Source organism: Eucyclogobius newberryi, unplaced genomic scaffold, assembly GCF_026437365.1.
Source record: "Eucyclogobius newberryi isolate DKJ021-1_F unplaced genomic scaffold, fEucNew1.0.hap1 SCAF_17, whole genome shotgun sequence".
Classification (NCBI taxonomy): Eukaryota; Metazoa; Chordata; class Actinopteri; order Gobiiformes; family Gobiidae; genus Eucyclogobius; species Eucyclogobius newberryi.
In genome coordinates, this window is record NW_027315801.1 from 31989718 (window position 1) to 32002321 (window position 12604).

The 12604-nt window shown below is 40.7% G+C and overlaps 1 protein-coding gene across 1 annotated transcript; it reads right to left on the reverse strand.

The window, feature by feature from the left end:
• Positions 1 to 3953: 3953 nt before the first annotated feature.
• Positions 3954 to 12309, reverse strand: adora1b (adenosine A1 receptor b). Its single transcript, XM_072450082.1, has 2 exons — positions 11924 to 12309; positions 3954 to 4878 (listed from the first exon to the last, which is right to left on the reverse strand). The coding sequence occupies exons 1-2, from the start codon at positions 12262 to 12264 to the stop codon at positions 4098 to 4100; spliced, it is 1122 nt and encodes a 373-aa protein (XP_072306183.1). The 5' UTR covers positions 12265 to 12309; the 3' UTR covers positions 3954 to 4097.
• Positions 12310 to 12604: the final 295 nt, after the last annotated feature.

Sequence of the window (12604 nt, forward strand, 5' to 3'; positions counted from 1 at the left end):
TCAGCCCTGGACTCAGCAACTGTGTGCAGCTGCAGCAAATGTGTGTAGGAAATTGAATTGAAACAAGGTAGAAGTACAAGCCCCGACAGGCGCTTATGGAGGTCAGGCTTTTACTGCTCTGCATCAGCCTTTCAACAACAACAACAACAGACTTTCTTTGTCTTTGAGGCTGCTGTTTGCATGTTGATTTGGCACAATTTATTTACACCAGATACATTCTCTAACATCTCTAATGCATACTTATTCTCACAGTTTTATGACGCCTTGAGATTTTAGTTTCTCTATGTATTAATGATGTGAATTATTATTTCTAGATGCAGTTGTTTGTGATGCAGTCATTATTAGCTAATCAGACAAAACCACACAGGCCAATGATTTGAAATAATACTATTCATTTCATCAATTAGATTTTGGAGTATTTGCAGACTTGATTGTCTTCTGAATTTGACCCATGTGCCTCAAAGCGACTTGCCAAGTGCAATTATTGACCAGAACGTGGCCAAAATTAGATGGAGGATTAGATTAGGATTTTGGAATCCCTCCACTATTCAAACACATCAATATTACAAACCTATTGTATCTGATTGATTAATTTATTGATTGTAAACCAGGCTCAAACACACTGCTCCTACTGTGTGCACACGTCATCAGTGAAAGTCCATAAATTATATACATTATCGTATGCCATGCTGTGGGTATTTTCATTATTGGCCATGGACAGTACAAACTACATTTGTGTCACAGGAACTATTCCCCGAGGATCTATTGTTTACATTTTCAGGAGGAACAAGGACAAGAGGTCACAGTGAGGAAAGGTCACCTCTGTTACAGCCACACAAGTATTTTCTTTCCACCTATTTGTAATCCTTATCTCACTCTGCGCCTACTTGATATTTAATCCAGGTCACAGCATCTCTGCCCGGAAACACTAACGGTAAAAATGGCCTTTAGATTGCCCTTCATGTCATAAGCATCCACTTGTAAATATAAAGGAGATGTCTGGTCAGCATCATATCACAGGGATCAATGTCTATGAGTCAAGTGATGAATTGAGAATGAGCAGAAACAACAATATAGAAAGTTACACTAAGCTACGCTTAATGCTGTGGCAATAACATTTTCTCTTTTCTTATTATTTATTCTCTGCAAATTTAAAAACATGAATAATTGGACAGTCGCAAAGTGAAATACAAAAAAAGTGTATCAACGTTATTAAGTGAACCTAAAACCATTTGTACCGTATGTTGTAATGAATTATGAATAGATTCAACTATCATGGATGGACAGATTGTGAAGTCATAAGATGCACTTGAATTAAAGTCTTTAGTATAACTTTCTAAAGAAAAAAAAAATGACTGAGAAGAGAAATGGGCTGTGAGAGCAGTGACAACTTTCAGCGTTATCTGGAGAGTACTAGCTGCATTATTGCGCTGTGGTAATGAGGAATCCACTGACTCTGCAGAACTTCTCACAGAGTACAACAGATACAATCCAAGCTGGGTAGAATATATATATTTATATATATACATACATGGAGCAATTAGAATTTAGTAATCAGTAGCTTGGCAGAGTAAACAAGCGCAATATATTATATTGAACCATTGCACAAGTGTTCCCTCTTAAGTGCAGTTTCATTCACATTTAATGTTGTTAATAATGTTTACATGAATTGATTAAGTGTTTTCAAAAATGTTAAAATTATAATGTGCTTAAAATTAAACGTGTTATGGCCAAGGAAATCTACAGAATGGATGAGGACTCTGGGCAGTTCTTAATTAGTAATGTGGGACTGAAACATGGTCATGAGGAGTTATTTTAAGGTCTTGGATTGGTTGATAGGTAATCAATGCAAACAATAGCATACAGGAAGTAGGTATGATGTGTAATTATATGAAATAAATGTGTCATAATGATCTTGATAAGAAATGATTTAGTGTTACAATACAGTACATTTAAGTTGGATGTCCTTCCGGAATCAACTTTCAATTCATCTGCACCAAAAGTTCACTGAATTGGTTTGTAACTAAAATAATGTAAGCGTTTAATGTGATCAATACAATTTATGCTCATTACACTTAACATAAATTGTCTGAACCCTGTGGAGAATCAGATCAAGATCCGGCTTCATGAATGATTCAACGTATCAACTTATCCGAGATGTTTAGCTGCTTTAAACTACTGTGCACTAAGTATGAATGGACCTGGCATCTGTTTATTGCCTTATTGGGAATTCGGTCGTCCTCCTTGGAGCTACATTAGTTGCCTTGCTGACTGTGCCACAGGCAGTCCATAATCTGTAAAGCTTTTCAACCTAAGACCTTTCTCTGGGTCAAAATGAAATTCCCAAATACGTCAAGTTTACCCGATTTGAGGAGGTTGACAAAGGGAGATATTGAGCCTTCCTCAACCCAAAACCTGGCACAAACAAAGACAGGAGAGCATTCCCTGCACAAGAAAAAATGCCCCAATGGAGGTACGATCCACTGGGACGACTGAGGGAGCGAAGACCCGATTACAATAGTGGAAGTATTCTTATTTTTTAAAGTAGTTATAGTCTTTTTATTGGTTTTTAAGTTTGCAAAAATCTGTATTTATGTTGTGATGTGTTTAAGAGCTACCTAAAGACCAAATACAACATGATAGATTATAATAAAACATGATCAACAAAGTATTTTTCAGAATGTAAAACTATATTCAAATGTTTATATAGCATTACATGTACAGTAGAAAGCACATTGTTACAGTATCATAATAATACATTTATTTTTCCAAGCATTCATTTGAGCTCACTCCATTTTACACTGTGGTAACATCTGAGAACAGCTGATAACTGCAGTTGAGATTTGTTCTTATACAAGCATAGCACAATTCCGGTCTGTTCCAGCCAGAAGTTGGTTAAAGTAATAAAAAACAACATGAATTGTAAACTTAAGACAAACCAAAAGTCATGTACATTCTCAATAATAGTGCTACATGACCATATCTATGTGACAAAATGCAAAACTGAGGTCTCACAGTTAATATAATATGCTGTACTCACAATCTTCATGTTTTCCTCTGTGAGATAAATGAAAACTGAAAATGCCTCTTGGTTTTGGTACCAAACAGTCTCTTGGTAAACTGCAATTTGTTTGGAGGACCACTTCCATTCATATAAATGAGAAGAGCTCATTGGCAGGCTGGACAACCCCAGTAGTGGTCCATTGTGGCACTACAGTAAAATAAACCCACTGCCTGAAAAGTATTTCTTCACTGACCATAACGGGTCGATGAGAGAGAGATGTGAGCAAGCCCCCAGCAACTGTCACACATTTTGTAAATCCAGTGTAGCGCAGACACCATTTTAAAAGTGAAATGCAATGAAAATGTGAAAGGTTTGCTGTTTTAAATGCCGTACCGATCAGAACCGTGTGAAACTTAACTTTTCCAACTTTCCATTCAAAACATTTGGCGGCCATATTGGATCCACTCCTGTATGACAATAGACCCACGGCCAGCTGGCACCGCGAGTCAGTAGATAGTCCGCTTAAGTGTATCTTGTTCTGCATTTCCCATGAGGAGCCGTCATTCTGGCAGACGTGACACTCCAGCATACAGCGTCTCATATAAGCGCTAAAGCTGCTGTAGCCTCCAGCTGCCTGCATCCTTATCCCTGTCTATCTTTCCTATAATGGATGCAACACTGTGAATCATCTGCTTCATTGGTGTTGCTGGATTAGTCCTTTCCATTACTCCTCCTCCTTATAAATACCGTTGCCTTGTGTGTTGTGCGACTAGACCCTGAAAAAGCCATTTGTAGAAGTCTATATTTACATAATTATTACATTCAATCCATTCTAACCTAAGATCTTAATGCATTCGCTGCCCTCATAACTGGTTAAAACTTTAATAACCGCACACAATAACACGCTACACTGCACCTGACTTATGTTATTAGTCTTTTACTAAGTGTAACTGTATAACAAAATCGTTTTACTGGCCACTGTTGGGAGAAATCCATTGCTCCTGAGTATATGCTACTTTCCTTTAGCTTAGATAGCAGCCATTTTGACATCCTCATCGGACAAAATGAGGCGTCGATCATCACCACTCGTGACCTAGCTGGTTACAAAAGCTTGTACAGCGTTCTGTTCAAGTGCTTGCTCTTTGGGCTCTTGTGCTTCCTGGCTCCTCTTATCTCGTTGCCCGTTCTGCGGTGGACTATCCAATTTGAGCATGGGTTTCTGCATGGAGGGAGGCGACTGCGGCATATCTTTCCTGTCACTTGGCTGTATTTCTAAAACAGGGAGGTCCTTGCAACAAAAATATTTCTGCAAAATTTTCTGGAACGCTGTGCGGAACTTTTTGATCCGGAAAGCGTATATTATAGGGTTGACGGCAGAGTTTCCGTGAGTGAGCAGGATGGCGACATACAGCAAAGCGATCGGTTTGTTGCACTCGGGACAGAAGAGGGTGACGCAGTTGATGATGTGTAAGGGCAGCCAGCTGACCGCAAACAAAAACAGAACAAGTGCCAAAGATTTAGCAAGGTTCAGCTCTTTGTCGTAATACTTGTTGGGATCCGAGTGGCTTGTGTTGATTTTCTTGTTGTTGAGCTGCTTGTGGATCATGTAGAAGATCTCTGCATAGATGATGAGCATGAGAACCAGCGGAGGCAGAACCCAACCAAAAAAGTTGAAGTACACCATATAGTCCATGCTAATGACGGTTTCGAACTGGCAGGTGATGATCAGTTCTGTGGAGATGTTGGAGGAGTTCTGCTGCAGACGCCACAAGTTGTTCCAGCCCAGCATCGGCGTCAAGCCCACGATGAAGGAGACGGTCCAGCACAGCACCACGGCCAGGCCGGCTCTGCGAGCGGTCACCACGCGCCTGTACCTGTGGGTGACAGAAACATGCTTTAGATCATGGCTAGAACAACATGGGATGGGATGGGTTTTTCATCTGGACACGTTAAGATCTCTGCACACTCTGCGTCTATGGTTCAGTCAACTCTTCGCTGATTTATTTTTGAAGGAATTTGAATAAAGCACTTTCATTTGATTGCCATGTAATGTGTAATGAATTCAATTCCGTGATGTATTTTTTAAATATTTATACATATTGTGTTTTTTTCGGGTCCTTAGTATCTAATTATATTACATTTTTACAATATATTTTACATTTTGTTCATTGTACACTGCAATATTGATCTAAAATGCCTTAATAATAGAAACAGGTCCATTGAGTTCCAGTTCAAAACTGCAGAACTGATATGCTCTGCTTCTTCACAGTGACATTTCACAGTAACAAGCAGCAGATTGTCGTTCTCTGAAAGGTTTTGGCTCCATTTTAAAACACAAAGAGTGAGAATCCTACAAAAGATATCTGTCCTTTTAAATGTATTTTCTTTCACTTTTGCTGCTACAGTTTCACATCATAGATACCTGGTAACATAAAGGCTTAAAATGTGCATGGTTTTATTCATGAAACGTGGATAGTTTACATTTTTTAACCTTACATATATCACTCGTATCACAACTAAATACAGAATGTGGGAGGGGATAGGGGTGGGAGGGGAAAGGGGATAGGGGTGGGAGGGGATAGGGGATTTGATTGCAGGAATCAATCAAAATGCAACCTTGAGTAAACTAATGATGAAACACAAGGTTACAAGGTGTAACAAGGTTAAAATTGCAATAAAGTTGATTTTGCATAACATGTCTACTTTAGATATTCATTTTACATCCTTGCCCTCTCAAATTTGAACAGATTTAATGTCATTATTTGTTAAGTCCACAAACCGTGTCAATGCGTGTCACGATAACACATTTTGAAATAAAATATAAATGTAATGAATATATAAATTATCACAATACACTATAATATTGAAACTACTTTATGCCAATGATACGGTAACACTTTTCCAAGAACCATATTGTGATTAAAACATGAGCTGAAACAAATAGCTCAGAATGAAGAAAAAAAATCCATTAAATGAGTAATTTACAACTCTCTATACTTCAAATCTTATCACACAGAAAATAAACAAAAGGTTCCCCCTGAGGTGCAAAGAATCAGTACACACGGTGAATATTGAGCCCCAAAAATATAGTTACGGAATTCATATATTGTGCAATAAGTCGATGTAATAATTATCGAGACATGTTGGATGTTCCTCCTCAAGATGAGCTCTAATCCGACCCTTTTAGCTCCGTTACCTCCAGCTCTGGCTCCTGTCTCCTCCGAGCCTCTGTCACTAACTATTGGTGTAGCAGCTTTCACTTTTGACATCATCTCACACCTGACATTTCTCTCTTCACATTCACACCTGCTGCACACACCTTCCACACTCTCCGTTGCTCTGGACTAATGACCCGAAATACTTGGAATTCAGCTCCTTCTTTCTCTGCCCCTGTTTTCACTCTGGAACATAAACAACATTAAAGTCACAGTGTTATCTATTCTAAAGATGAATTGCACACCCGGTAAGATACTAGGATTTAATCTCATTCTAAATATTGAATAGCAAGATCAGAAAAAGTCTATATATATTTTCTTCTGGAGGGCATTTGGGCTAAATATGTGGTTATAGTGGATTAGTCTGAACTAGCTCTGTTATACAACCCTGCTTGGCCTTGGCTAACTCCATTTTGCTTTTAATAACTCGCATATATCAATGGGGATTAAAAATAAATGGAATCATCTCAATAATAAAGGTTATCATTATATCAAATAATTATAACAACCACACTGATAAACACCAAGCATCAAAGTCATCTTATTTCAAGGCATAGAGTTTTTAGTCCAACAACACGAGACACAGGAAGACTCTAATCTATGCTTGAGGCGGGGATGAAAACGCTTTTTCCCCCTCGCTGTGGGTATTCAGATCAAAATGGCCATAAGAGCCGACAGTTATTAGTTATAACGCTGCTAATTGCCAGGGAACTTGTATCTACTCCGCCCTGACCTTTGGTAGGAAGATGCCCCCAGCAAAACAAATGCTCTGAGTTATCTCACCATTGGCAGGTGCTGTGGTACTATCGATTTGGGGATGTGTTTGTAAAAGTAGGCTGAAGGATTGTGGCGAGATTGTTATTTTCACACTGAGACAGGAGCAAGAAGAAAGAAATCAGATAATGCTTCACACAGGGATGAACATTTGAACGTTTAGCCTTGTGTTGTGAAACTGACTTCAACACACAGTGGATTTAGTTTGAGGGAAGAATCTATTGCAAATGATGTTACAAAACTTGTCCCACTTAAGGCTGTGAGGAGTTTGGGAGTGGCAGCTCTGACTCCCTGGCGGGGGCACGTGGTATTTTAAGACGATGAGAAGGAAGAGAGAAGAATCTTTATACAGTGAGGAAACGAAACTGAACTTTGGGTTTGCACTGCAGGCCCATCGAGGATAATTTGTGATGATAAACTGCCCTCTTAATTAAGCTTATCAGTGAGTGCTCAGTCCCAGAGCACTGGCTTTTGTTTCAGTGATAAATGCAGCGAAAAACAAAACTGAACATGAAGATGGTGTCTACTTTGTTATACTCAATAAGAGGATATTTGCATTCAATAAATTTTACTTCTAAATACATCCTTTTACTTCTTCCTTTGATAAATATTCTAATTTCTATTTGGCACGAATGGAAATCTTGACATTTCCGTCAACTCTCTGCAGACTCTGAACATTGACTTGTGATTATGGCCTATTGCCCACATTATATATATATATATATATATATATATATATATATATATATATATATATATATATATATATATATATATATATATATATACATATATTTTACTAGATACTCATTTGTATAAGTACCATACTTAAAATCACTAAAATCACAGAAATTCTGAAAAGCTTGAGCTTGATCTCAATTAGAACTATGCATACCACATAATACTGTATGCATATATATGTATCATTACATAAGGAACAGCGCCCAAAAGGAGTTGGGTGAAGCAAAAGCGTATGCTCTCTTCTAAATGCGATTACAGTGGTTGATCACACTAAACTATTGCCAATTGCCACACAGTCTACACCGGCACCTGATTTTACCATCTGCATTTAAATGTGTGTCTTCATCAAACGGAACAAAATGAATCGGCCATTACGCGCCTGTATTTACCACTTGTACATGTTTGACTTGCCATTACTGCTCTGCACTACAGAACCAGTTAACTAGGAAACATAAGGCTGATTGCAAAACAGACAAAGTGAGCCAAAACAGGGATTTTAGATTTCAGACTGACCCAATTCACTGAGCTGTAAAATGTAAGTATCCAACAAAGGTGGTCTATTCATGGGTTTCAGAATAATGACATTAAAACTTGATCCTTTCCATGGTGAAAAGTCCTCAACATTTTGCTAATAACAGGAAAATGAACCCATGAATTGCAGTTTTTACCACAATGATGTAAATACACTCCTGCACTATCTTCTGCACACATTTGAGCTGTAACTAATTGAAACTGCTGCTCAATGAGGCATGCTTTATTCTGTGTCAGTCGTTAGGGGTAACCCATACTGTATGCACGTGTTCTGACTGTGCTGGCACCCAGTGGAGGCAGGGAACAAGGCTCATGAGGAAATCAATGCCCAGATTTTGCTGAGTGAGAGTAGAACGGGCCGAGGGAACAACTATCCACTATCTGATCAACACTGTGGTAACTGATATAGACTCCAAAATAATGAGATATCCTTTGCAGGGGTGGACCGTTTTAGAAATAAAATGTGATTTAAGGCCTGGATTGTCAAGATTGTGCTGAGGAACATTAGTGTGCCTTGCAAAAAAGTGATATTTAAGGTAAGCACACATGGATTCAATCGAGTAACTTTTGAGTATCCTGAGCAAACCACAAAGAAAACAACAAAAACAGTCACTATTGCCCAATCTGAGGAACCAGACAGTGACATGGGACATTATTCGCGGCATTATAGGGTTTTAAATACATTCTTCACTAAAAGGTTTGAATAACGATAAGTAAGTTGTGTACCGTGGTATGTTTTCAACCAAAAAAGTATGCCGTGACTCAAAACCTGAGTCTGGAAGACCTCCTGTCTGGTACCTGTGCCTAAGACACTGCGCCCCAAAGACCTCAACAGCTTCAGGCCAGTGGCTCTCACGTCCCACCTGATGAAGACACTGGAGCGGCTAGTCCTGGACCACCTCCGCTCCACCGTGAGCTCAGCCATGGACCCGCTGCAGTTTGCATATCGGTCTGGCATCGGAGTGGAGGACGCCGTCATCTCCCTGCTGCACCGCTCTCTCTCTCACCTGGAAAAGCCTGGCAGCTCTGTGAGGATCCTGTTCTTCGATCTTTCCAGCGCCTTCAACACCATCCAGCCGCTGCTCCTGAGGGACAAGCTGGAGACGGCTGGTGTGGAGTATGACCTGGCAGAGTGGATCCTGGACTACCTCACAGACCGACCCCAGTTTGTGAGAGCCCGGAACTGTGTGTCTGACACTCGGACCTGCAGTGTGGGGGCGCCCCAGGGCACTGTCCTCGCGCCCTTTCTCTTCACCCTTTACAATTGCAGACTTCAGACATGACACAGACAGCTGTGTCCTGCAGAAGTTCTCTGACGACTCTGCCATCATCGGACTCATCACGGACGACGATGATGCGGAGCACAGAGGACTGGCGCAGGACTTTGTGGACTGGTGTCAGCGGAACCACCTCCTCATCAACGCGGGGAAGACCAAGGAGATGGTGGTGGATTTCCGCAGACGCCACCCCACTGCCCCCTCACCAGTGAACATCCAGGGACGGGACATTGAGAGAGTGACTCATACAAGTACCTGGGTGTTCATCTGAACCACAAACTGGACTGGACTCATAACACAGACGCACTGTACAGGAAGAGCCAGAGTCGGCTCTACCTCCTGAGGAGACTCAGGTCTTTTGGAGTGACAGGGCCACTCCTGAAGACCTTCTACGACTCTGTGGTGGCATCAGCCCTCCTGTACGGTGTGGCCTGCTGGAGCAGCAGCATCACAGAGAGGGAGAGGAAGAGGCTGGACAGAGTCATCAAGAAGTCCAGCTCCGTCCTGGGCTGTGCTCTGGACTCGGTGCAGGAGGTGGGGGACAGGAGGGTCCTGGCTAGATTCACATCTATGCTGGACCATGAGTGTCGCCCCCTGCAGGACACTCTGTCCGCTCTGGAGAGCAGCTTCAGTGACAAACTGATCCACCCTCGATGTGTGAAGGAAAGGTTCCGTAGGTATTTCCTTCCTGCTGCTGTCAGACTTTATAACAAAAACTGTTAGTACTGAACACTCGCAATACTGACCTAACCTAATACTGATGTGCAATTCTGTCATATGTGCAATTGCTGTTGGAATTCATGTGCAATTCATGTGCAATTACTGTGAAATTCATGTGCAATCTATGTGCTGTCGTGACACATATTCATGTGCAATTACTGTCGTGATCACATGCAATGGTATTTATGTATTTATTTATTTATTTGTCTATGGGAGTTTTTATTTATTTATAGGAGATCTTCTACTGAAAGTGTTTTTCAGACTTCCTATAAGTGATCTGTTCTTCTGTATCTACCTCTGGATCTACCTGCGTTGCACCAATGAAATTTCCCCATGTGGGACAATAAAGGAATATCTTATCTTATCTTATCTTAAAACATTATGAAAAACACTGACATTTGACTCGCTCTACCCAACACTGACCAGCATTTCAAAACTACAGAGTGCAAAGACCCCCCAGATTTTTTGTGTCAATTATTTTGTATAGATAATTGAAGCTCAATTAAATTTTGCATCTGTCAATCTTTCCAATTTGTGATTTTACTGAGCACTACCAATAAAATCCAATAATCACAGGTAGATTTTGGAAGAGAAAAGCTAATGATTTACTAGAAAGTGTGATGATTAAGTTGATCTATTGCAGTTTATGTAGTTGATGTATGTGCCAGATGTTGTTAACAGCTGTTTGGTTGTGCTCTGGCTGTGTCCCAAGGACATACTGGTGTATTTAATAATCCAACATTATCAATGATGTCATCCATAACTGGAATAGGAATAGACTTGATATTTGATACCAACTTCGATACCACAGTGAGGATTTAAAAATGTTCTTTTTTCAGACAATAGATTTTACTTTCTTTATATTTCCAGTTCTTATGAAGCTTAAAATGTCAAATTCCAATCTGTTTATGTGCTTTTTTTTGTATTGAAACTTCAAATCAATATCAAGTTATGATGCTAGTTTTTGTGTTGATTAGTATCAGATTTTTTTATGCTTTTGACAAACCTAGTTGAAAATGAGTTGTCTGTTACAAGCTGACAAATACAGGATTCCAATTTGGTGTCTTAATATTGCAAGTACGTCTCAAGGCAATAGATCCTCGGAACAATGCTTCAGCATCTCGATCCCTGAGGGGGCAGAGGCTGATTGAGTGGCTTTGTAGTTCACAACCTACAGGCAAAGAGACTGAAACCAACAGAGGAAAGCACTTTGTGAGCATGGAATCTGTATCTCAATAATACAACATACATGTGATAAACAAGTAAGAGATGTTGCACTATGGTGAGAACATGTGCACCCATATCAAGGGTGCTTGACAAAAAATCATACATATATTTAAATCTATTTATTTTTTAAATATCCCGATAACGACCGTCAACAATACTACGTGTTGAAGTGTTAAACTATTGGCTGAGGTTTCATTCTAAGACGAATGTGAAATGTATGTCAAATAAATGAATCACAAAAGTACATAATTATCACCTTAAACCCAAATTTGAATGTTTACAGCATTACTTTTGTTGTTGTAATCAGCTCTTTTGGTACCTTTTAAAGATTTATTTAAGTATGTATTTATTTTTTTTTAAACTAAAAACGATATACTTGATATTCACAACGTGTATATCTCCAAAACAACACTCCTCTGTGCTGCTCTCTGTACCTGGTGGGGATCTTGACCCTGAGGTAACGGTCTATGGCGATGGCCAGCAGCGCCAGGATGGAACTTTGGGTCAGCACCAGCACCGTGCACGCCACGAGCAGGCAGCTGTAGAAATGAGTCTGGAGCCCGATGCTGATGGTGATGGCGAGGGGGATCACCAGGGCTCCCACCGCGATGTCCGCGAGCGCCAGGGACACGATGAAACAAAACGTGGTGTCTCTGAGCGACTTGTTTATCTTCACTGCCCAAACCACCATGACGTTCCCGATCACGGACGACACTGCGATCAGCACCTCCATCCCGATGTAGAAGCTCTGCGCCGCCGTGAGTGTCCCGGGCATCCTGGCAACTGGAGAGGCGCCTTTGTCCTTGATCGGATTTTAAAGCCAGCCCAAACAAGCGTCCATGAGTGTTAAGATGCCCACATCGCTGCTGCAAACGCGCACACGACTAAAGTTTGCTTTCTAATCCACAGAGGGTCCCGGTTGTAAACAGCATTTTTTGGATGGCGAGCGTCTGTCCTCATGGAGCAGGTGGCCAGTGTGCGCTGCGCGTGCCCCCTCGCATCACTACACCTGCCTCCATGGTGCGCTGCTGGCCATCCTCTCCCCTCCACCCTCGCACCGGCAACACAAGAAAGCTGTGGTTCAAACTCGGGGAATATCCCAAAAGCACAGAAAG